General features: G+C 43.5%; 1 protein-coding gene across 1 annotated transcript in view; it reads left to right on the plus strand.

Annotated features, from left to right (window-relative positions):
- Nucleotides 1-26,884, plus strand: part of Setbp1 (SET binding protein 1) — a 358,524-nt gene continuing 331,640 nt past the window's right edge. Inside the window, exons 1-2 of the mRNA XM_005373166.1 lie at nt 1-98; nt 20,893-21,547. Of these exons, the coding sequence (XP_005373223.1) occupies nt 21,062-21,547 (486 nt within the window). The 5' untranslated portion in view covers nt 1-98; nt 20,893-21,061. The remainder of the gene's footprint in view (nt 99-20,892; nt 21,548-26,884) is intronic.

The following is a 26,884-nucleotide window of genomic DNA, read 5'->3' on the forward strand; positions in this document are numbered from 1 at the left end:
GATGCTCATCGCCATGGAGTTGCCGCAGCAGCACCTTTGGGGGCTCGGGCGAGCGAGCGGAGCCGGGATCTGAGCGGAGCGGAGCCGCCGGGACAAGGGTGAGCACGCGCGGCGACCTTGGCCCGGGAACCCAGGCGCCCGCCCAGCCTTGCGCCGCGGGCCCGGGCCGGGGCGGTGTGTGTGCCCGGCGTGCAAAAGTTCACGTCGCCTCGCTGGGGCTTTGACTTTGCACCGGGCGGGAAGAGGGAGACCCGGCCGAGGGGGCGGGATGCCGGTCCCCGCGAGGCTGCCGGGATGGGCGCGAGTCCGGCCGGCCCGCGGGTGGGCAGCGATGCTGGCGCAATCGGAGTGGCCGGTTGGTGGCGGCGATGGTGGAAGCGTCGGGCTGGAGGGCTGGGAGCTTATTGAGTTTCGCCTAATCTGATCCCCCTCCCCGCCCCCGCCTCTTGCACCCTCCCTCGGTCCTGCAGCCGCTGCCGGGGCTGGCGGGTTTGGCGTTGGTGGAGTGGACTCGGGAGGGGGAGGGGGAGGGAAAGGGGTGGGAAGGCGGCAGGATATTTTTTTTCTCCCTCTTTCTCTCTCTCTTTGTAACTTGCAGGTTAAGTGGAGCTAGAGAGCTACATTGTAACCTAGTTGGAATGGGGGGGTGTATCAGAATCTAACGTGTCTTTAATAGAGAGAAGAACAGGCAAGAAGTGGTCCAGCCGGCGAAGGTTGGTGTGTGCTTGTGTTCTGGCTGTATGTTAGTCTTTCTCTTAAAAATCTTAATGGTTTTGAGTGTCTTTCTGGTGTTCTCCGGTCTGAGGATTCTGAGGAGACAGGAATCCCCTTAAAAGCAGACGAATGCCCCTTTGAAAGCACGCATTGTGTGCGTTTCAAGAGGAGCAGTGGGCTTGGGAATTAAAGGCAGGCTTCCCCGTTCGGTGGTTTCCAGGGGGAAATCACTCCGGAAAGGAAGCCCTTCTGTATCGATTTATTGTTTTTGTCTTCCCAACCATTATCTCTGACCAAAATACTGTCTGAGAAGTTCCACAGAGACAAAGTCAGGTAAACTAGACTGGGCAGATCTTTAGCAAGATGGTGATGACGGTGATGCTGTTTGGGGTGCCTGTTTGTGATGGAAGCATTGTTGGGTAATTGCAATTTCTGATCGGTAGAGCATGCTGGTTCTAAAAAAATAAGTTACTGCTGAAATGTCTTCTTCCAGCCCCCTCCCCTCCACGCTGCCGTCACCCCCCCCCCAAGCTTCTTACAATTCTGAAATTGGATCCAACTGGAAATATTTTCTTTGGTGATCGGAAAGTTGTGCAGTTGAAATTAGGAGATGAGGCTAGAGGTACCGGGTGTGTGTGCTTGCAGGGGGATTCTTATTGCCCAGGTGCTGTTTTTATTCTTTCTGTGCATCTGTGCAGGATTCTCAGCGCGTATATCTGTCTAAAAGGACTGTTGAGGGAAGGATTTCCGATTTGTTTCCGTTTCAAATAAACTGTCCTGATAATCTCATGGATGACGTTTAATACTAAAAGGGCCATTTGTGTGTCTCTTCAACGCAGCAGAAACTGTTCTCCTAAAGGGAGTTTATTGCGGATTCTACAGCAGGGACTTTTCGGTCTCAGTCCCCTGCCTCATCGCTATCCACATCTTTCCCAGTAAAGTTTGGTTAGACTCCATGGTCTCTGGGGAGATAGCGAGATTACTTGTTTTTTCTCTTCCATTCTTTCCCCTTCTTTTTCTTTTCGTTCCTTCATTCTTCGTCCCGTTTTTCTCCTTTGCCTGTAATTTGCACTGAAAACTTTTCTAAAGTCGTTGTCATCAAAACTGGGAGTTTGGGCACCATGCCATCACTCTCCTGTAGCTCACACAGGTAAACCTGTCTCATCCGAATTCTGCTGCATTTGCAAAGTGTACTTGTGTGTCTGTGCCTTAGGGGGGAAAAAAGAGGGTGGGGTAAAATGACTGAGGAAGAACGTTGCTCTGTGCAGGTCACATCTACAGCCCTGGTGAGACCAGACCAGGGCAGCAAGACTTTGCTCTGCGCACCCCAGTTAGGCTTGTCTTCTGGGATGGGAGGGCGGGGCCAACTGGCCCTGGTGCTCTGAGGGAGGAGAAAGTTTGTAGCACTTTTTAAGATGTAGCCAGTTTACAGTCCCTGCTGGCTCCCTCCCCTTTCTCTGGATTTTTTTTTTTTTTCTTCCACAGTCCTTAAACTCCTTTCAGGAAGGAGGGAGCAGGATCTCTGTTGCTCTGACACAGGATTCCCAGGTTTCAGTGGAAGTTGAAGGTGTTATGTTTTCGCCTGCATTTCATTTCCTTGCCTATTACCAGAGCAGGCTATTAAGACAGAGGGTTTGAAACAAGTCAGAAGAGGAAGAAGAAAGTAAGTAGAATATAAAGCATTTGCAGACTGCAGGGAATGTGGCCCCAGAAGATAGGGGAACCAAGTACTCCTCCTGCACACTGGATCCTCCTCCCACATTAAGAAAAACACACCCAGGTCTCCAGAAGTTGAATTGGTGTTAGAGTGGGGCTGTAGGAACTGTAGCCTCTATGGTAACCTGAGTTGAGCTGGGGGAGGTGGTGAGGAGAGGCAGTCGGCAGCCAGAAGAGGGAGAGGGACCTGTCTCTCATAGCAGGGAAAAGAGATGTGTCACTGGAATAAACACCCTGGAGGTGGAGGAGGGGATGGCTTGTAGTGAACATGAGGAGGAAGGATTGTCTGAGAGGCAGCGGTGTCTGTTAGGAAGGGGCCGCTTTTAGCCTGGGAGAAAATATCAACTGCCTTATATGTTCATGAATGGGCCAGGCCAGCGAAGGCTTGTAATCTGATCTTTTGCATGTTAACATCAGAGTGTTACATAGGAAAGCTCTGCTGGGAGGCCCAGTTCTGGACTTCTTGTAGGGAAAACCTGGACATATTCCTGAGGGCACGGGAACAGCCCCTGTCCTGAGGGCTTCTGGTTTTGAACTTGCACTGCTTAAGCAAGCTACTTTGTAAACCAGCTGATCGAAGATTAAGCTGGAAAAGGGAGGAAGCCCCCCTTGGAATCCTTGTAGAATTTAGTTGGAAATGGTCAGCAGGGAGAGGCAGGAGGCTGGCTTTTGCTGAAGAGGAAATAAATAGGTAGATACTTTCCCCTGGGCTCCCTATTCCTTTTCTGCTGTTATCTTAACTTTGAATTCCATTAGGGGCTGAATCGATACTTCTCTGGCACGAAAATGTACATCCAGGAGAGAAGAGTTGCTCCAATATGGTCATTATTTTTAGTTGTGCTTCACTGTCTGCTCTGAAGCTTCCATATACTATGCAAAAGGAAGAAGATGAGAAATAGATGGCTGGAACATGCTTTCTGGGTTCTGTGGAGACACTAAAACTTGGCTGGGCCCTGGCCTCCCAGAATGCCAGTTTTTCCCTTGGAGACTTGAGGTTTTAATTGAAACCAGAAAGCTATTGAAGGCAGACCCAGCCAATGAAACCCTGTTTTCTCTGATGCTCTGTGATGGGAAATAAATGATTTTTGCTGATGGCATTTCAAATTGCTTCAGTTTTGCTACTGCCAGAAGAGTGGAGTAAATTATTATTAACGCATTAGCATTGTAAGGAGTTGCAGGGCCTTAAAGATGAGATGATGTGATTTAGTTCGTTTAGGGGCTCAGCATTATGAGGGTGTCCTAGCAGAGGGTGGAATTGGAGAATACAAAAGGCTGATCTTGTCCTGGAGGGTTGGCAGCTTGAAAATGCCTAAGATAATCGAGTGACAAAGGGAAAGGGCTTACTTTGGCTTACAGTTTTAGAAGTTACACCCCTGATAGCTGTGCCTCAGTGCTTTGGACCTGTGGTAAGGCTGTACATTGTAGTGGGAGCACATGGAGCAAAACTGCTGACCTTATGGCCGGGAAGCTAAAGAGAGACAGAGGAAGGAGCTGGGGTCCCCAAATCCCTTTCTAAGAATGCCCCTGGTGACCTATGAAGATCTTCCACTTAGGCCCCACCTCTTAAAATCTTCACCATCTCCCTCTGGTGCCACGGTTGGGATCAAGCCTTTAATACATGAATTTGGGGGCGGCCATTCAACATCTAAACTGTAGTACTGTGAAAGCTTCCATATATTTTGGGCCAGAATTGAGTAGAAGGGCTACCATCATGCTTATTGCTATAGTTCTGTGCTTTGTTTACAGCTGTTTCTAAAGCAATCCTGGTATTTCAAAAACTATTCATGAAGTTGCAAAGACTTTGGCCAGCCAGACAACTGATAAGTGCACAAAAGAAAAAAGAAAATACCAGGGAACCCACAGAACCTACTTCCTGATTACCGGGAGTGATGCTTACCTACACTGTTGCTTGACTCTGAATTTTCATATCCACTTACACTTAACTACCAGATTTTGATGCCCCTTTAAACACACCAAGTTGGAGCTAAAGTTTAAGATGCCGTATTAGATGCCTTGGTCTAAGTTAATAGCTCTTACAGTTCTCATCTAGAAGATTCATAAATTCAGGCAAGAAAAGCTTTCCTGTTAGAGATGTTTTACTCCATTAGAAGATAACTTTTGTGGTTGAGAAAACATTTTTTAATTGGTCCTTGGCTTAGATACCAGCAGTTGACTTCATATACTGTTCAGGGCAAATGATGCTAGGATCAAGTGCAGAACATGGGTAGCCCTGAAGCCCACAGGATTCCTCAGGAGGAAGCAACCATCCTTTCCTGGGGATCTGATGATGGATTTTGATACACAGACCCATGTAAAATAGTTACAGGCAAAGACAGCTGAGCTGACTCTCAGCTAGGCAGAGAGCAGGGGATGAATGCTGAGAACTTTGTCAGATTGGAAAAATGTTTCCCTGATCCAACTTTTCTTTTCCCACCCAAAATACTCCCTTTATATGTATGCAATTTGTTCTTTTCAAAAATATCTTCATATCACATCCACCCCCTGGGTTCTCTTGAGGAGGGAAGCCAAACATACATCTTATCCCCATTCCGAAGATGAGGCAATGGATACAACTGGGTTGCCTGAAATGACACCAGTTGGTGGGCTCAGAATGCTGTGGTAAAGTGTGAATAGCCACACACTTGATGTGACAAGATCTGTGTTGGATCTTGTCCTACTATGTACAAGTTAAGTGATCCCTCCTCCAGCCAGCTCTTTAACCATTTTGAAACTCTGCAACCTAATCAGTGAAATAGGGACAAAGGTGTCTACATTTCCTATTTCATACAGGTTGTAAGAATTAAATAAGACCAGCTAATTTCTGTGACTGAACTCTGGGAAGATTTCCAGGCTACATCCTGGAAACCGGTGCCTGAGATTACTACTGTAGTGCCATAATCCAGAGATTAATAACCCCTTGGAATGATTGGAAATGCCCAGTGGGCCCTGGGTGTTCTAATAATTTAACTGACTTAACAGTGTCTGTGCAAATACTGATGATTCAGATGAATTATATATATATGAATATGTGTTGCATTTTTAAATGCCTACTATGCAGTGTCTGAGACTCAAAGTCTTATGTGATATCCAGTTGGACTCAAGGAAGTGCTGGTGCTCAGGAGATGCCCATTGAGTAGAAAATCTATAGAAGAAAAGGAAAAAAAAAAAAACACCCATACAGAGAAGTGAGGGCAAAGGAAGAGAGGGAACCAGGATGATCTCTATCAGAGTATCATAGAGATTGAGTAGGAACATTCAAGACATAATATCTATTTCTTCATCAAAGGAACTGTTAGCAAGATTGTCTCTTCCCTAGCAAATCCAGGAAGTTCTCTGCAATCGGGAAAGTTCAGAGTCTATTGACTCCCAACTCTTCTGTGTCCCTCTTCTCATCTTTCCCAAGATAGCTGGCTGGCCCTGTAGAGCAACCTCCACTGGGCATCTTGCAGTGTTCTGGAGTGAATCCCATTTGACACAATGCCCAAAGTTCTACTCCTGTTAGACTGGTTTCCTCATTGACCCTAGGCACTCTGTCACCTGCCCACCTCCACATCTGAGCTCTGTTAGAGTTGCCACCCTCTGTCTGGAAGGTGGCCTGACTGGTCCCTTTTAGCCAGAGCATCTACCTCTTAGGACAACTGGCACCACCCAGCCTCCTCAGAGGAGACATTGTTCACTTCTCACCAGGTCTCAGCTCCTTGTCCCCCATCCCTAGAGTATTTCAGGTCTAAAGCTCCAGTTTTGCTGCTTTGCTGTTTGTTTCACCTGCCTCTCTAAGTCCTTGAAGCAAAGGCACAAACTTGTCCTTCCAAATCCTGCTGCTGTTCATGACTGGGTGTCATTGCATGAATGAATCGCAGCATTTATGTAAAGACAGAACACTAAAAATAAGTGTTACTTAAGGTGTACTATTGCTTGGCAAATGAAGCAACACTGTAAGGACCTCTTAGAGTAATAACTACTTAGGTTAATAGCTTTTTATATTTTTGGCTATCATTCAGGGAAAATCACCCAATCTCAGTTTTTCCCTCAAAGAAGAGGTAATGGTATTTTACCACATGTGCATGCCTTCAGTCACTGATTCATTCATTCAATCATCAAATATTTATTAAGTGCCTGCTAGAGTCTCATCACCAAACACACACAGCTCCTGACTTTCTCTGAAAATTCCAATTGCGTTTCTGTCCACTGTGCTCATTTTGGCACTTAACCATGCAGTCATCTTTGTTGCTCAGGTCCAAATGCTTTTCTGCTTCTCAGTGACTGGTTGCGCCTGGCCACAATGGAAAATACTGGAAAAGGCAGAGCAGAGAAAGGCGCCCAACAGGGAAAACGCCAGAGGAAGGCTTGAAAGGCAGGCTGCAGGCTGGGCTGGGCACCGAATAGCATATGATGTGAGATAAGTTGCTTTTCTTTCCTACTCTTCCCTGGACCTATTGTAAAGTAAAAAACTTCAGGTTGATATGGACAGCCCCTTCTGAAATGCTGGGATGCTATAGCTGGATGTGATTTTAAAGCTGACTTCAAGTTCAGAGCTCCTCAGACTCTTTGAATGGGGTCCCAACAATTGCTCAAACCACACCCACTGAGAGTTACTGCACTTTGCTCAGGTGTTTGATGTGGTTGAGTTAGTGAAGGAGAAGGTGGTGCCCTGGGGTAAACTGAATTGGGAGAAGCTGCTCAGTTAGAACAGGCCAGGCTTGCAGGAACAGAGAAGAGGGGATGGTGAGCTCCATGGAAAGAGATGCTACATTGCATAATATGGAAGGAAGAAAAGAGCTAAATTTTCACTACTTCTTTTAAAGACTTGTCCTCTTTAGTGAAATAGCTGACTTGAAACAAGGGAGATGGTACCAAGTCAGATTCTGGAAAGTCCAAAATTAGTCTCTGTCAGGACTTGGCTAGTGCTTCCTGCTTCCTGCATGCAGGCAGCATCTGGAATCTCGGCTATTGGTTCTTTATTCACCACATGGATTTAGGGCCTGCACATCATTTCCTCATGTGGATTCTAAAGATCCTAAAGCTATAGTTCTGGGATGTCCTCTCCATCCCCATAGCATCTAGTCTGCCCTGCGACTGGAAGCTACTGGCATTGTGTGTTCAATAATGGACGAGTGTGGCTTTGTGTTCATTTTGAGCTCAGAACACAGTTTGTTCCAAGCCAGAAACCTCTGTGATGATGTTGGACTTGGATGAGATCAGAAAAATTAGCTTTGACCTAACTCACTGTGAAAGTCCACGGGGTTTCTGAATCACCTAGGGACACATCATGTGGGTAGTTAGGAAAAGAAAGCTTCTTTAAACTGCTAAGATGCTGCGATACTTTTACCCCAGGATCTTGCAAAGCAGTTGGGATGAAAGTGGAAAAAAAAAAGAAGCAAGCAAAGTGTAAAAACATTTTGTTTATTATTCCTTCTATTTGCCGGCGATTCCATCTTTTCAGTGGAAAGGAACTTCATGGAGTTTGAGTATGGACTTGAAAAGATACAGAGATTGAAGAGGCTGAGTTTAATAGATCCAACATAGTAGCCTGAGAATGTTCACTGAATACAAAGGCGCAGCCAGGCACTTGTAGCAAGCAGAATAATGAAATCTGGGTAACAATTCCTGTGCAGTTGTTGGTAGTTATATCCATGACCTATTGTTATTTGAGCAATGAGATCTTTGGTTTTTTTTAACAAAAAATATTGATTAATAGCAGTGGCTAAAGAAGGATCATTTGATGTGAGCGCTCTATGGGCCTGCTTTCTGCTTGCTACTCTAATCTAGAGCGCTATTACCATCAGTATTTTGGATTCACAGATATTTATTAAAGTCTCAGCATTGCACCTTATGCGAACCTTTGTGCCTGGTGCTCTGCTATGGGATATGGCTTTTGCCGTTGGAGAATGGACAGTATATTTTGAGAGATATACTTAGCATAAAGGCAAATCATCACTCTTCAGCTAAAGTAGGAATGTGATCCCAAGTGCAATTTTGGTACAGTTTGCAGAGCTAGGGTTTAATCAGGGAAGGCTTCAAAGTGGATATGTTCAAGGTTTGATGGAGGAAGTGGAATAAGAGAATGTTTTTTCCATGGGTAAAATACCTTTGGCATAGGGTCAGAGATGAAGTTCAAGTGTGAATTTGGAATTGCTCAAGGAAACAGATGCTCATGGTGCGTGTGTACTGCACCTGGGGAGTGGGTAGCCCTGAAAATGAAGGTTCAAATGGTTGATATTGAAGAAGATCACATATCTCGCTGGTTTGAGGTCTTCTGTCCACAGTGCAAAAGAAAAAACTTAGAATTCTCTAAAGTGGATGCATTCTACCTGCTTAGGGTATTCATTCAAACTACCAACTTTTCAACACTCTGATTCAGCTAAATTCCTTTGCTCACTGACAAGAAGACTAATGCAACCAGATGCTAATGAGTGTGGCAGGGATCTCTAGAAATGGAGGAGAGGATAAAGTGTCTACCCTTGATCTGGGTGGAGGATGACCTAACATTTCATGAAAAATAGTACAGGAACTGCAGCCACCTATTAGCCTAAGTGCTGGATTGTAGTAAGAACCCAGGGGAACACAGCCAGGGGAGGTTCAGACAGAGGAAACTTCAAGGAGTGGGTGGAGCTTGAGCTACATCCTGCAGAATGGGACCAGGACAATCTTGGGTCGGTGTAGGGAGAATGATGTACTTGGGATTATAGAGGGAGAAAGGAGACAGATAACATAGGGCTCCATGGGTGTCAGGTAGGAAGACAGATGGGATGGAGTCCTGTAAGAAATTAGCCAAGGCTCCATTTCCCCAGAGCTGAGTTGAGGAGCTATGATCACAGTCTTCCAAGGGCAAGAAGTATGGCCTGAGGAGCTAGAGAGATTCACTCCAAAATGTCCACACACACCACACAGGAAGAACTCAACCATCAAAACATCTGCTCCTGCGACTAGGTCCTGTGCAACTCCGACTTATCACTGGAGTTCAAAAGAGTTATCCTTACAATAAACAAAAAATTACATATTAGCATTTGGACTGAGGATGGGCCACTCTGTGGCCCATAAAACTCTATAATACTACGGTTTACCTCTAGAGGTTTAATGTGTAATTGGAGAAAGACATAAACTTGCAAAACCAATACAAGGCTTAAAGAACAACTTGATATAGCTAGAGAAAAACTATCACAAAGGAAGGGAAGTGGAGGTAATAGTTGTTTAGTTGTCTGGTATGCCTAGCATCTCTTACAGCAGGAGCATACATATGTGTCAGATTATACTTTATATTCAAATGATAGTGAACAAAGCAATTGCTGAATCAGATGTTTCAGAAGTTGAAGAACTTAAATTAAGACCGAACAAACAATAAGGTCAACCTGAGAAGGTTTAGAAAGAAAAACTAAGGAATTTATGCTCCGTTCAGTCATTTGTGCTTTCTCCACTCATTGCCTTCAAGTAATTTTGTCATATTTACCCCCAATTTACAAATGACTATTGGAGGATCCGAGTCCAAGTGACCACTGATTCTTTTGATTTGGAGACTAGATCCTTCATAAGTCAAATGACATTTGGAGTCAGACAGGACTATCTCTATGATTTCAACAAATCTGTGAGCTTCAGTTTTTTAATCTACAAAATGGGCCCATTAGTGGGATATAAATCAGATAGTCACCTTACGGTTAAATCAGATAATGCACTTAACTCTAAAGTGTGAAACATATTCAAAGGTAGGGTTATCTATTTTGTCCTGAGGATCTCTCTACCTTGGACAAGAAACACTGTGATCACAATATCTTCTTAAAAGTCCATCATGTTTAACCTATATTGACATTGTGCTGTGTGTATTTTTAACTTTTTTCCCTATGAGATTCTATGATGATAATAGGAAAGACAGGTGAGAAAAGTGATGCTCAGAGAGCTTACATGATGTGGAAAGTCAGATGGCTCTGGTTTCAGAATCACATATGTAGAAGCAGCTATGAGCTTTTGATGAAAAGTTGGCCTCACTGTCTGTTTTAGCTATATTATGATACAAAAGAGACTTTGGAAACATATGTGTAGTCATGCACATTTTAACAATGGGAATGCACACTAGAACTGAAATGTTAGGTGATTTGGTAGTTGTGTGAACACTCTAGATTTTGCTTACATAAACCTAAATTATCTCAGTCAGTCACTTAAGATGATCCCTCAGTGCAGTCAGAAGATATAGCAAACAGGAGATGGATGAGGATGTTTCTAGTGTAACACTGCCTACTGTTTTACAGTCAACTTTTTTTTAAGTAGAAAGAGTTGACTTGAAAATAATAAAAAGTGTAGAATAGTAGACACACAAACCAGTAGCATGGTCAGTGATTATCATTATCAAGTATTATGTAATGGATGTAACTCTGTGTTCTATAGTGTTATGAAGCTGGTGGTGCAGTGGCTTTGTGTACACCATCAGCATACTAGTATGCTTGGACATTACCAGATCTAGAGCATCACCAGGTGATGGAAAATATTCAGCTCCATTATAATCCCATGCAAGCACAATCTTGAATGTGGTCTTTTGTGGACTGAAATGTTGTTCAGTGTATTGCTGTATCTGGAGTTGATTGTGGATCAGACACAGGTGGTATGGGATGCTGAGCAAATTAGTAGCCTCTGTGGGCCTTCATTTCTACATATGTACATTGAGGACAGAATCTTCATCATAGAGCTGTTGCATGAATTAAGTTGATAGTAACTATATAGGACTCACCACAGGCCATTGGCAACATTTACACTTTTTTCACTACAAGAGTGCTCTTTCCTGTGTGTGGAGGAACACAGGCAACAAGTGGAAGGGCTCAACCTGAAAACCTGTAAAGCAACCTGTCAGTACTATAGAGATCTTTTCCCAGAAGCCAAGACCCAAGGCTCCTGCTGTTGTGTTGTGTGGTTGGTTCCCAGAGGAGGCACTGTTTTTGCAGGTAGAACTGGCACTGTTGATTAATAAACACTGCCCTACCTCTGGCCTCGGAATTTTGAGACTGCTTCTTTCTCTGTCACGGAGACCCTCAAGCTCAAGTCTGATACCATATGCTGAGTTTTGCATTTAGCTCAGTCAATCCAGCTGGCCAGAGGTGAGGAACAAGTAGGAGCTGATAGAGAGGTGCAGAGAATCAGCCCTGCCTTTGAAGAGCTTCTAGTTGCTTGACAACTAATACAGAGGCCAGGCTCAGTACCCGAGGGTACTAGGCTGAGCAGAAGGGGTCACAGAACTCACTCATGTTGCCCCCTTCATCCTAATAATAGGGATAGGGAGAGTGAAGGAGAAAAGAGAACATTCCAAGGCCACCCCCTTCTGAAGGGCAAGGTAGACCAGGGTATTGAATCTGAAATTCTTGTCTGAACTAAGTGTTGTTTCCTCCATGCGATGAATGGGGAACAGGAAGATAGCAATTGTCAGATAACCGCCGAACACTCAAGTAAGCAGGTACAAACTGACCTGGGCTTCTGTGCATCCCACTGTGTGTGGAGATGGGGAGGATGGTTCCTAAGGTCTGTCCCTAAGGTGTTAAATCGGGATCTGAAAAGAAAGGGCAGCACTTAGTCCAAGGCTAAGCATGGGTGGTGACAGAGACTATGGGACTGAAACAAATTTAACATAAAATCTGAGCACTTACTAGGCTGATCTCAGTATGTCCTTTCATAATTATTATCTCCTTTAATCTTCAATTACTTCTCAAAACAGCCCTTGAGGTAGGATTATTACCCAATTTCCAATTCAGACTTGAGCAGATTAAAAATGTTTCCCAAGAACCAAGTTACCAAATGGGAAAAAGAGGCTAAGTAATCTAATCTCAGAATATCAAGTCTCTGGCACTTCTTTTCAAGGAGAAGATGGTCTGAACACATGCTGTTGGACAGTGACTCTTCTGTATTCACTCTGCACTGAAATGTGTGGAGACCTAGTTAAAACATGAACCCTTTCTTCACAGAGCTCCTGATAAAGTGGGTGAGATAGATAATTAAATGAAATATTGAGACACAGTTTGCCATTACTTTGATGACAACATATCCCAGAAGTGAGAGTAAGACCATCTCTCTCTGTGTGTGTGTGTGTGTGTGTGTGTGTGTGTGTGTGTGTGTACACATACAAGTGTGTATCAGGGGAAGTTGTAATAAAAGCGTTTTCTGCCATCCCCATGAACAAGGTAGAATGACCCTATGACCTGATTCTTAAGCAATAACATAGAGATAACACAGTGGAGAAAGAAAGCAGAGCAAGCAGCCAGGACAGTGTAGGGAATTATATATAGAATCATGTAACAGTATAGCTCAAGAGATGCTTTTGGAGAAGATAGTAGGGGAAGGACTCAGGGACTGCTGCCTGGAGGAGGTAAAATGTGGTTCATTTTAGGTATGTAGTGCATAAAAAAGCCACTGAGTAGGGGCTTTTCCCTTTGCTGTAAACCCTTGTTGAATTTTCAGTGTCAGAGAGCTGTCTTTGCTATTGCTGATTGAGAGCTGGGTTAAGGCTAGGTCACTCGATCTATTTGCCATTATTTATGGAACATTTATTCTAGAGCATTTCTGCAGCATGAAGGATTTCAGGAAACATCACTCAGAGCCATAGGCACCTGATTTTAGTGGTGGCTGGGTGGTCTTTCATGCAACCTTTCATTTGAGTGAAGAAACCGGAGTGCTTGTATATGTGACCACACTGTGCCATTCTCCGGGGATACCATAGTGAACACAGGTCCCACCCTCAAGGGTTTCCTATCAAGTGAAGGAGGCAAAGGTAAAACCAAGATTGGCACAGTGTTCCCTTACATAATAAGTGCTAGGAAAGGTACATTCTGTGTACAATGGCACAAAACAGGGAGTCCTGACCTGATTTGTAAAGCTCAAAGAAAAAGTGTTTGACCTCATCCTAAGTCATGAAGAGGCGTTAACTCCAGGAGTAGGAGGAGGATCCCAGGTGCCAGCAGAGGTGGGTAAAAGACTGCTTTCGACTCTCACAGAAATAACTTAGCAGACATAAAGAAGGGTGGATAATTACCTACCCCCACTGTCAAAGCCAGTCTCTTGCTATAATCTGACAAAAGATTTTTATAGCTATAGGCCAGTGAGTATAGGTTGGAAATATAGTTGCTTCCCTGTACTCATATAATCAGGTAGGATCAACTCCATCTTTTTATACTGTTTGCTCTTAACACATCAGAAATTCATAATTTCAAAGCATGGGGGTACAGTTCAGCATAGAGCACCTGCTTAGCATGTTCAGGGCTCCAGAAATGATCCCCACCAAACAAACAAAACAAAACATAACACACACACACACACTAAGAATGAAATTCACAGTTTCAATCAGCTACTAACATCCATGACTGGGTCTGGGTCTGGGTCTATGGCATGACCAGCTTTAATAAAAACAATTGAAGACTCTCCCCTCCTTAAATCATATTCTCAAACGCTATGCTTCTCACAAAACCAAAGGGCAAGACTGAAAAGGGAGGAATTTGGGAGGAAGGAGCAGTAGGACAATGCCTTCTGGGTGGAGACATTTCTTTAAGCAAGTTCTGAGTGATACATAAAGAACTGTTGTCATGATAGTATTGTGGATCTTAGTTTTTCGGAGCTTCAAAGAATCTAGCAGAAGAATCCCCTTCTAGTCCAGCCAGGCAGTAGTAGATGGACATCTACTCTCAGTGCTGTCCTTGTGAATGTTTAACATCCCCATCTCCAGATTTTTCACTAAAGCTCTGATTTGTAATGTTTAGCGATTCCTGTGGTGTAAACACTCCTGCTGTGGCTGATTCTCAAGCCCATGACTTGATGCCACTGACTGTGCAGTTGGGAAGAGGGGCACAGGATGGGCTTCCGTGAAGTCCTGGGACTTGAAGCCCAGCACAGCATTGTTCACTAGAGCTGAGGCAGCCCCTGGTGACAGCCATGCAGGAAGGTCTGACTGGCTTCGTGAGGGATGGGGAGCAACTCAAGGCAGACCAGTCCTCCTGTGGCCAGTCCTGCTCTGTGTGGCTCTCTATTAGACTCTCTACCAGGAGGCCTGAGAGGGACCTAAACAAGATAAAGGAAGAATAACATGAGATTAGCGATGACAACAGCAAAACAAAAATCTTCCGAGGCTGCCTGGCATCTTCAACAGGAAGAAACATGGCCTCAGCCGAACAGCAGTCTAAAGCACCCAGGAGGAGCAAGCTGGGGTGAAAAGGCAGGGAACAGCTGAAAAAAGGATGAACAATGACAAGAAAGACTGTGGGAATACAGAATGGGTAATGGCAGAATTAAAAATCCATAGTGAACTCAAGGCAAAGGGAACATGTAAAATGCAATTAAGCTGGCATTGTGGAAGACAGATTAGGGTGTGTTTTCCCACAGGACAAAAGAAAGTCAGGGAGAAGATGATAGAGAACAGAGAGAAGAGTTGTAAACTAAGCATCGCAAGAAAAAAAACTTAGAAGTCAGAATTATTGAATGGAATAAATAAAGAAGTAATCAAAACGAATGTTTCTGAACTAGAAGGAACCTATATCTGCATATCCAAAAGACTGGTGGTGTTCCAGGAAATTGAGGGGAGGGAGGTGCACAGTATACCGACTTTGTCATTTATAAAATTCTAACACAATGATAAAGAGAATCTGCAATTACCAAGGCAGAAAACAAGGTGCCTGTGAGGAAAACCCCAGCCACTCTCCATTCTCTCTTCTCATACTGCAAATGTGAGAAGACCTTCCAGAGAGGTTTGAGGCAGTAAGTTTTTACCTGAGAATTATATAGCCAAGCCTGTGTCTTCTACACGGGAAGGTGGGAGGTGTGTGTGGTGCTAGGAGGGTTCCCGGGGAGGGGCGGGGGAGGATGAAGAAGAGAAGCCTGGGACCAGGGTGTTGGCAAAGGACAGTGGTGAGGCCGGGCCTCTCTCTGGATTGCTAAATGTTTGACTCTGAAGATTTCTGAGATGCATATGTTATTTTAAAATTTATTTTTAAATAGGAAGCAAAGAGTTCATATACCAAAAAATCAAAAACTGTAAGTCAGTGAGAGAGGTCAGGAAGACTTCTGTGTCTTCATTTTGTTGATGAGATACTGAGGCTGCAGCAGAGTTTGAGAGACTCCTAAGAAGCAGAATGGGGCCCAGAATTCACATCCTTTGACCCTCACTGGATATGCCAGGGACTTTATTTCTGCCATATTGTCCCTTCACAAAACAACTGTCAGGGTGGCGGTGACCTGCATGTGGATGGTGTTCTGGGAGCCAAGCAGAGAAGGGAGATGAATGATTCTGGGAGCCCAGCCTGAGTTGTCCTTTTCATTTGTCAATTCAGTCAGACATTTCCTGAGTATCTTCTGTGTCTTGGGCACTGGCTGAGTACTGGGATGGCACGGGGCTGGGTAAAACGTAGCTGATTCCTATTCTCAAGACATCGACTGTAAGTGGCAAATGCTTTTATTTTTATGGTTTTTTTTTATCTGAAAGTATGATTAAGTTTATCTAAGAACATTAGTTTTAAATTTTTTTCTTTTTATATTAATGGTATATTTTAGATATGCACAGGACCACATTCATCATAGGAATCTGTGCCTGTACATGGTATATCATGCTTCATCTTTTCTTCCCATTCCTCTCTTCTTCCTCCAGCCCTAATTCCCTCCTTTACTTACAGAAACTTTGTTTCCATTTTTTCCTTCTATTCTTTTCTTTTCCTTGTCCCTTCCTTCCTTCACTCTCTTTGTTCCCCTTCCCATGTCAAAAACTTTCAATAGAGAATCGCTGTACCCTGTGGTCAAGGGTGGTGAGAAGTCCACAGACCACACAAAGTATAAGGCACCAGTTGTCAACCTCCAGCTCTTTGGAAACACCTGGAGAATTCTGGAAAAGCCAGAGTGTTTCCCTCACTAACTCAGCTGAACCCTGATTCAGTAAATGGGGACTGAGAATTTGCTTTCAACCAAGCTCTGAGATAAGTGGGAGTTCCCCAAGCAGCAGACAGTATGTTTTAAGCTAGGAAAGAAATCTCCTATTTTGCAGATTTGGGGGAGATATATTCTTCGGGACTTCTTTAGATATGGAGCACATCTAGGTGAGCAGGATTCTCTCTGGCCACTTAAAGAAATAATCCTTTAAGCTCCAACACTTTGGACACAATGTCCAGTGTTTCTATAGGCCCATGATGTGCAGAATAAGGTCACAAGAGTGTGGAGTATGGAAGAGACATGGATTCTGACCCCTCCCTGCATTGTTGAGGGAAGTGTGGGGTAAGGAGCTCACAGTGGCTTGAGTGGCTTGTGAATGGCAGAGCCAGGTGTAGAAGCCAAGTTCACACACTTCTGTCTGTTCTTTCCAAGGTCCCTGTTTCTCCCTCACCCTCTGCTTTCTTGGGGCCTGCTGAGCAGTTATTCCCAAAGCATGTTTATTGTCCCAGTCCCCCCGCCCAGTCCCCGCAGGCAGCCATGGCAGGGTTAACTTTTGTTGGACTGGAGGCCTGAGCCAAGTACAGAGTGTCCATTGTATGCCGCCCCCTCAGGAGGAGTCGCAGACTGCTGGAATGTGACAGGGCAAAGCGTTTTCACCTTGCCTGGCTTCCCGGTTGTGTGAGTATGTGAGTGTACGCTTGTGTTCACATGTGTGTGCTGATGGGGGTGCTTGTCAAGAGGACTGGTTGTTGTCTCCCAGACTCACCAAAAAATTGAACCTTGAATTTAGGGTGGCACATATTTGCTGGGGACAAGGCTGAAGGAAAACAACAGCTTTGTGTGCTGGGGAAGTAAACAGACAGGTTAGGTTTCTTTGCTTTTAAAAGCTTGTTTATTTTATTCTTCTAAGGTGAGGGGGCTCCTGTGGACACAAGAGGCTGGGATATTATCCTCAGGATAGACAGGAAATTTGGCAGGGGCTGCCTTGGGAGGTGGAGCTAGGGTTGGAGTAGTTTGAACTCTAGGACTTTGAATAGTTGTCAGGGAGTGAATTCATTTTCATTCAGAAAGAACTTCTTGAGACCAACTAAATGCCCAAACCTCTACTGGTTGCTGAAGTGAATGTAAGCATTATACAATGCAGACCTCAGCCTGAGAATGACTTGAAGTTCAGTTACAAAAATAAGATTTGTGCACTCAAAGCAAGTAGTGAACAATTCAAGGCTGGTATTCAGTGGCAAACTGTATGGCCTGGTGCAGTGTAAGTCAGGGTAGAGAGTGAGTGCTATGGCCTGAAGTTTGCAAAATGTTGCCATGGAGAAATGAAGGCTTGGGTGTGACCTAGGTATGGGAAGGCTTGAGATCCATTGCTCATTCAGTCCTTCGTGTGACAGACATGTAGAGAGCACCAGTCATATGCCAGGCATTGCACAAATCAGTGGAAGGGGTGGAAGAACTGAGTCTAGAAAAATACCCATGCAGAAAGAATGCCGTGCATGCAGGGCTGCCATGGAGACAGGTTTGACTTGAGCAGGTTGTGTGAACTGATGGCTAACATGCTGGAAACCTGGACTCTTAAGGTGAGACCAATATGGAAGATCTGAAATGGATGTATTCCTAAAGGTAGGGGCTGTTTGGAACTGCATTACTCTTTTATCTGTGGTATACATTATGAAAAACTTCCACAACCCCAGTTCAGGTCCTCAAGCAACTAGAGTCAAATTACAGCAGGGGGCCAGATTTTCTCTGCCCCTAATGTCTGCATGTGGTATGAGGGTCGGATTATCTTTTTAAAACAAGAAAGTATCCTTTCCAAACTGAAAACCCTACCATGTCTTCCCATGACCTGTTAGATAGAACTCAGTCCCATTAGTGTGGCATTTGATGATGTCCACAATCAGGCTATAACCTTTTATTTGCTGCCTTAAGCCTCACCAATCCCTGTTTTGCACAATACCCCTTACCCACATCAAATTTCTGTTTCCTGATCACAATCCTGGTACTCCTGAGTTACTCAGCTTGCTGCGAGCCCTTCCTTCTGTCTCTCTTGTCTTTCTTCTTTTTGCTGTACCTGTGAAAAGCTCAAGATCAAAACCAGACCTTGTGCTGTCTTGGAAACCTGCCTATGTTATATCCTATCAACCTATACCCTGTGGCATGTGGAAGATGCTTTCTTTTCCTTGTGCTTCTGTCCTTTATTATAGTGCATGTAAATTCTGCTTTGATGAGAGTTTGTTTTTCAAGTCTCTCTTTAAGAGTGTCTTCGTTGTGCCTTAAGAGCTTGACTGGAGAAGAACTGTAAAATATACTGAATTGAATTTTCATTTTCTCTGGATCTCTTACTACTTAAGTTTTAGATTTTGGAAATTTCTACAGCTAATTAGTTATGCATGTAGTTAAATATAAGAATCTCTGAAATGAATCACTTTTTACGTGAAGATAATTTCTTAATATTAATAGTACCTTCACTTCATACCCCCATCCATTCATCTACAGTTTCACTTTTAACTTCTTTTACCCAACACAGTATCTACCACATGCATTCTCCTGCTCTGCCTTGAAGGTCTAAATGGCTTTAGCTGGGGAATTTCTTAGCAGTCAGTGCCTCACCTTTGCCCTGATCTAAAGATAACTTTATACATAGGGACTAGGTGTTCATAATATATTATTGGTGATTCCTGCCAAAAGGCATCAACCTTGAGCATTACAAGCATTAGAAAATATGGTCGGCAGTTTGTGTGGATCTGGGACACAGACTGAGAAAGACCTGCTGGGCTCTCCTTCCTCTTGGGAGGCAGGGACTTATTCTAAGGCATCTTGATGTCACCAGCAGCTATTGTAGTATCTGCCAGTAGTAAGAAAGACCTACGTGACTTCTTAAAAATTAAAATGTTTTGGGCAGGAAGGCAGATCAGTCCTGGTGAAACAGAGAATGTAATAAAGAAAAAGAAGCAGCAATGTCATCTCTTGTCAAGCTGCCACCCAGAGGGGCCATTACCCATGGTGCCTGCTCAGGGTTGGCTAAAAGTGTCAGCAAAAGCACTCTTACTCTCAGCAGGGCACCCTCACCTCTTCCAGAAAAATTGTATTCTTTGGATTCTCCCCTAAGTGGAAGCAGCTGTAACTGTGCCTTTTTTGCAGGGCTGAACAGTTTCCAAGAGCAGAGCATATTCCTGGGCTTCTCTGGGGAGAAAGGCCTGTGAGGCCTCAGCCGCCTTCCTGTCTGGCCTCCTCTCAGGGCGTCAGCTCCTTCTCCCAGAGAGAGAAGACAGTGCCCAAATCTTGAGGGTTCCATTTCTTCACTGTTCTTCATGTGTCTTTGCGGACATCCTTGGACATTATCTGGGGACACATTTGCTCGCAGGTCTTTAAATGGATGGGCTCAGAAGTAGATACCTTAAGCTGTTATAGTAATGTCTTGTGCGAGAAAGGTAGAGACTGCTCAAGGGATGAGACAGGAGCTTGGGAGGGACATGACTGATAGCCAAGGGGTGGAAGGACATGATGTCTCCAGTTTTGTGCAGCCGTAGGGCTGTAGGGCTTCTCTTAAGAGTGGCATTAGGGCTTCCTTTTGGACTTTGAAATGATGAGTCTGAAACTGGGAATAACGGGGTATGCGGTGAGAAAGGGAGCTGATCCTGTGCTAGTCTGGAGAGATCCTGGTTGCTTTTTGTCTTCTGCTCTTCAAGGAAGGCGATGAAGATCACAGGGGATTCCTGACACCTCCAAGGGCCTTTTCACATGCATCTTCTCTATCTCTGTCTCTGTCTGTGTCTCTGTGTCTCTGTCTCTCTGTCTCTCTTTTGCTCATTGTCACTTTCTGTAAGGAATGAGAAAGGAATTAAAATTGTCTACAGTGGCTATTTTTATCTGAATAATTGAAAATGATTATTTTTTCTGTTCTGATGGAAATATTTTCTGAGTTTGTTCTGCATTAATCACAGTGTTATATGCGATTTCCCATTGAAATCTTGTTGTTTTCCTTTTCTGAGCTTGGCATTTGTTTTAAAAACAGAGAGAAGACTTTGCATAATTGAAATAATGCACAATAAAAATGAAACAGAACAGTTAAGAACGTCCACTCGATGAACGTCCTTCCTCTAAGGAGTGGAAGCGCGGCCTAGGCAGCTAGGGGTTTTGATCAGTGCTGCAAACTGTTCTGCACACGAAACAGGGAAGTGCTGCAAGGAGCCACTCTGCTGTGGTTCCCACAGACCTGAGCATCAACACTTGAGACTTCCCTTTCGTCATGGCTGATTTTGCTGGTGACTCAGCCAGCTGTGGCTTCAATGTAAGAAGCCTCTAGCTTGTTACTAGCTGTACGCCTCACCCCTCTTATCTTTATTTTGGGGGCTTGCAGTCATAAAAATGAATAATACCCCATCATGAAGGCACGTGTGAGTGTTTCCCCTGCAGGTAGAGTATAATGCAATTTTGGGATGTGCCTATGCTGGTTGAATTTCTTTGCATCACTTTTTTTTCCCCTGATGCTATGGATAAATGAAAATGGAGCTCTGGAACTTAGATTGACTAACTTTTGAACTCATGCTCCTTCCTGCCACAGCTAATTATCACTTTGCTTTGCAGTTGCAGATTGGATCTCTTCTGAACACCTCACCGTGTCTCCATCCCTGGGACTGTGAACCCAGCAGCTGGACTACTTTGTTCTTGGAATTTTGGGTGTCCTTTCCTCTTGCTTTCCTTTTGTCCTTCTCCCTTCTCCCTCCTGAGAACTCCTGAAGACTGTGGGATTGTCATGGAGTCCAGGGAAATCTTGAGCAGCTCCCGGCAAAGAGGGGGTGAGTCGGAATTCCTGCCGGTCTCCTCAGCGAAGCCCCCAGCTGCTCCTGGCTGTACAGGAGAACCTTTGCTGTCCAGTCCAGGACCCGGGAAGAGCATCCCAGTGGGCGGAGAACGCATGGAGCCAGAGGAGGAGGATGAACTGGGCTCAGGGCGGGATGTGGATTCCAACTCCAATGCAGACAGTGAGAAGTGGGTGGCAGGAGATGGCTTGGAAGAGCAGGAGTTTTCTATCAAGGAGGCGAACTTCACTGAGGGAAGTCTGAAGCTGAAGATTCAGACCACAAAGAGGGCAAAGAAACCCCCAAAGAATCTGGAGAACTACATCTGCCCACCTGAGATCAAGATCACCATCAAACAGTCTGGGGACCAGAAGGTGTCCCGTGCTGGGAAAAATAGCAAAGCTACGAAGGAGGAAGAAAGAAGCCACTCCAAAAAGAAGGTAGGACTCCCTCCCTGTCTTGTAGGCTTTTGGTTTCGGTTTTTGCCATTGTATGTCCAACATTTAAGAGTCTGTTTGCATAGTATGTATTTACTTCTGAATTGTCAGTCTTCTTAATAGAAGTCTTATGGCCTCCCAAAGAAATGTCTGACATGCTGCTGGTATAATGTCAGATTGATTGTTATACTTTCTCACCTAAAAATAGCTACTAAATTATAATTCAAGAGTATTTGTATTGACTGTAAAGCAGCCAGTTGGTTGGTTCAGCTAAACTCTTAACACAAGTTTGAAGTTTGTAAAAATTTTTTGACATCTGCGTCTGTTCTCAGAGTCAAGAGTGGGATGTTGAAACACTGGTCAGTCAGAGCAGTCAAGAGCTGTTAAAGCTTCCTTTTGGTTTCAATCATTGCTACTGTCAGTCTTTCTAAGATGAATCGCTCATCTGACTCAGGGAGCCTGGGCTTCACAGTAACTGAGGCTCCTGCAGGGCTGAAAGATCAGCGTCCGGAAAGCCCTAATGAGCTTCGGCTGGAACTAGAAAAGGCAAGGAGGTCGGCGGTTGGCCTGAATCATGGATTTTGAAGGCTACATATTGAAGGAACTTGATTTTCATTTTCCTCCTAAGAATCAAACGTGGATGTGCAGAGCTGACTGAGGTGGTTGGAGGTGTCAGTTTGTCAGGAATGAATGGGTCCATGTTTCACTAAGTTTATTTGGGGAGCTTCAGCAACCTCTGTTCTTGGAGGAGTGTAGCACTCTGCTGTGATGACAAAGGACCACCTTGTTACAGAAAGCTTGTCTATCAAGACATTGTGGGGGCCTAGGGATGGCTGCAAAAGATGCATTTGATTGGCAGAATTTTGAGGTTCTTGGGGTAGGAGCTATCAGTCTTTGACTCTCTCCCTGACATTTGGTAATTTATGTGGGCTGTAGTGATAGTGGATTAGCTAAAATGGGCACAAATGAAGTTATCTCTTGCCTGATAGCCTAGAGGTAATCTGTAGTGTTTCTGTTACACTGTAGTTTTTTGGGTTTTTGAGCCATGGTAGTCATTTTCTTTTTTTAAATTTTTACTGTTATTACTATGTGTTTGCAGTATGTCATGCTTATGTTTATTGTGGGTAATTGGTGCATGTAGTCATTTTCAAGACAACCACTGGGAATCATATTAATTTTTTAGTGTAGGACTGTGTCCATCCTCTTTTGACGTATTCTTGCTGATTTGTTTCATTTAAAATTGAAACATGTGGGCTAAGAAAGACTTTCTAGGGAGACTTAACTCCCCACAGTGCCCAATTAACTTGTCCTGGTTTTAAAACCAGAAATCCTGTATCCAGGAGTCCTCTTGCAGTTCTGGGGAAACCAGGACTGTTGCTCACTCTACTTTGACATTTTGGAGCATGAAGGAATCTTTAGAAATTGGCTTGGTTTTTTTTTTTGTTGTTGTTGTTGTTGTTTTTTCTGGTACTGGGAATCAAACTCACGACCTTGTGCTTGCCAGGCAGACACTGTGCCGCTGAGCTAAACCCCCAGCCCAACAATTGGCTTATTTTTTGCCAGAGAACAGAGCCCATGCTTTCCTCTCTCCCATTACAACTTTGCAGTGCTTTCAAAACCAAGGTTATCTTGACACACTCATACAGACTTTTGAGATTCTTCCAAGAAAGTGCAACAAGCTCTACTTTGAAACTGAAATGTTGCTTTGGAGTTGGGTGTTTTCAGCTTTGAAAATGAGTGCTTTTGTCTCTGGCCATTGAGATGTCTGGTTCTTTGTGTGTTGTTGGGATTTTACGAGAGTGAGCAGTCTTGAAGACTTACTTGTGCTAACTACTTCCCTGCACCTCTACCACTATCGAGACTGGAGCAGTGTACAAACCCAAACTTGCTGCCTTAAAAAGATAGTAAGTTGTTCCGATCAGGTACCACTTTCTCTAAAGCCATACACTGATTCTAAATACAGCCTTTTCCCCTTTGGAATACCCGAGAATGATGCTGTGGACTTTGTGACATAAGGTGATTTCAAAACTGCAAAGTGCCATGGACTTCAGTTTTCATGATTGACATCTTAGGCTGGTCATTCTCACCCACAATGATCTATGCCTTTAGAAGGTTTTCCTGGAAAGAGAGATGAAATCACATACTTGAATATGTAATTCCTCAATAGGCATTTCTATGCCTGAGCAAATGGAGGGAATGGAAGAGAAAGAGGCAAAAGGCTGATTTTCAAATCATAGAGCTACTTTATAACACTGTCTTAAGAGTATCCAACAGCAGGTTTGCTTTCTTAGGAGCTCACTGCACACTGTACATCTCCATCCCCCCTATTTTTCTTTTTTTTAGTGTGTAGTTTTTATTAGTGTATGTTTGCAGTATGTAATGATTGTATTCCTTGTGAGGAGTCAGTACCTGTACATAGCAATCTCAGTTCTTTTTTGTTTTTCATCTCCTTTTGCTCTACTCCCTCTCTTTACTCTATGCTGGATCCCCTTCCCATTTGAAAAAGATCCATCTCCATACTTTCTATTATGCTTTATTCCCCTTTCTCTCTCTTTCTCTCCCTCATATATGTGTATATATATATATATATATATATATCAGAGAGTCTCTCCCTCTTTGGGTTTAGGTGTCCTTGCCCCTGCCATATATATATATATGAAAAATTTAAACTTTGATTTATTTCACTTAAAGAAAATGTATTTGTATTCAATGGAGTACAACTCTGCTGTATAGAAGGATAAACTTGAATCATTTGTAGGAAGTGGATGTACTGTGAGACCTATGTTTCCTTAGCCTTAGTACTGTTACTTTCCAGCAACAAGTGAGTAAAATTATCAGCAGTGAGTTGTAATTACTTGGTAGATGATAAGAGCGTTCTTTGATCTCTATTGGATTAGAGCATTAACATTATCACCCTTTACCTTCTCATTGCTTTGCAACTAGAGAGGAAGCAAAAACTGAAGCGAGATGTCAGGAGGTGGAAACTTAGCCAATCATATGCATGGAAAAATTCAGTGGCATGAGCTTGCAGAATTAATTCTATGCCAGTGGGAGGTACGTCATCAGTACAGGCAGGGAAAGGATGAAGATGGCATTTTGTAAGTAACAGATTAGCATCTAACCTTGAAATCACATCTTCTAGATGAGTTATTAATGAAATGAACCCCCCTTTGAAGAAGTGTACAGGGTGTGGCCCCCAGGAATCAGGTCTCCCATTAAGAGCTAGGAAGGAGGTCCTGTTGACTGGGTTCTTGAACTGGTAGGTATTCCTATTTGGGAGTCATCTAAAGTGTGTGCTGACTTTGAGCAGAGGTTGGCCAACTATATGAACCACATCCAAACCCTTTGCTGTTTTTGTTTAGCCCACATGTAAAAGATGATTTTACCTCTGAAAAGACCAGAAGAAAGTCAAAAGAAGAACAATATTTTGAAATACATTATATTTATTTGAAATTCAAATTTCAGTGTCCATAAATAAAGTTTTATTGGAATAGAGCCAATTCCATTTGTTTACATTTTATGGATGGCTGCTTTTGCATTACAGTGGCAGAACTGAGTAGTTGTCACTAAGATACTGTGGCCTGCAAAGCTTAAACTATTTACTGTCTGGTGTCCATTACTCCTTGACTTAGGGGCAGACAGTTTCAAGATAATATGTGTTTTATTTTTGTTTTGTTTTTAATGATTCATCCTCCAAGTTTGGAGGCTGGGAGAAATTGGGTGTTAGATTATGTGCTTTTTTTTTTTAAGTGAACCAATTAATTTTGCTCAAGTGATTGTTTGACAGCTCCAGGCAAAGATAGCTTACATCGGATCCCACATCATTTTCTTTCTCATCAGTTTTTGTCAAGAGGAAACAGTGTAGGAAGATGGTAGTGTGACTTACGTATCACAAACTAGTTGTCCGTACTTAACTCTAATTGCACACAGTCCACAGCTTACGGGTGAATGAAGTCCATATTTGGCATCATGTAGGCTGTTATTCGATATTTTAAACCTAGAACAAACCCTCCAAACTGGAGAGGCACTGTAGATGGTCAGAGAATATGATCACTTAAGCGGTAGGATATGAGAAAGGATCCAGGAAAGTGGCATGTCACTGGCTCAAAGATTCATGGAATTTTAAACTAGGGTGTAAGCTTCTCTTTCACAGGCAATCAGGCAGGTGATTGAGATGGTCTTTAGGAGGAGGGTTAGGATCAATGGATGTACAGGAGATAAGAAAACAGAATTTTGGAGGAAGTAGAGGCTAAAGGATGAGCTGAGACCATACTCTAGGACTTTGCAGATGGACTGCACAAATTCACATTTGCAGAGGGACTACACATGTTCACATTCACAAATTCACATTGTTCCTTGTCAGAGGTCCAACACTATTGCATCTTAAAGTTATTCAGGTAGGTGACACAACAGCATGCTTGTTCCAGTACCCTTCTAGGTCAGTCAGTAAAAACAACAGAGAACATGAAGCAGAGTAGCTGCAAGTTCAAGTACAAAATGTCCCAGCAGGACAGGGTTTTGAAGATGCTCTCAGCTAGGCAGAGTTTAGCATCTCTTCTCTTCCTGAGGTCTGTGGGATCAGAGACACCTCTCTAGATTTGACAGCGAGAGAAGGGAAGGGTGGTCCTGGATAGACTCCATCTGACACCTAGTGACTTCGTGAGTTTGGAGCTGCTGTGTAACCTTGCTGAAGTCCAGTTTCCTCATCTACAATTTTTACATGCTATAACTGATGGCATATTTTAGGAAGAAAAATAGCTAATTTTATCCCAATATGAGCATGTATTATAATGATAGTGTCAGTTTACTAAGCTGTGCTAGCCCCTCTGCTAGCTGTTTTCTCTTAATCCTTATAATAATTCTTCTGGGAAGATTGCTCAGATCACTTCAAAAGAGTAAGAGTTGAAATGGGCAAATTTTGCCTTTGAAACCAATTCTGTTAGACTCCAAAACCATTGTAGTACTCCAGTTCCTCAGTTACCACACTGTGTAAAATTAAAAGACTGCTGGAAAGTAAGGATCATGGGAACATTTCCCCATACTTTCCCATATCAGCTAGAGTGGCAGTATCATAATCTGAATCATTTTCCTTAATTTTAAGTCTTTCAGGATATTCAAGGGAGCTTCAAAACCCTTGAGTTAAGTTCTTATTTTTTTCCTTTATTATGTTTAGAAACTCATTTGCTTTTGATGAAAATACAAGTTCTATTTTATTGCTTTGGATGTAATTTTCCCTCATTGTCAGCTCCATCAGGAAAAATGATTTTCTCCATTACCAAGGGCTTGTGTTCTACATCTGTCAGTTGCCTGGCATCGTTGGAGAAATGTGTTTGGGGTTCC

This window comes from Chinchilla lanigera, unplaced genomic scaffold, assembly GCF_000276665.1.
Source record: "Chinchilla lanigera isolate Chin_1 unplaced genomic scaffold, ChiLan1.0 scaffold00001, whole genome shotgun sequence".
Taxonomy (NCBI): Eukaryota; Metazoa; Chordata; class Mammalia; order Rodentia; family Chinchillidae; genus Chinchilla; species Chinchilla lanigera.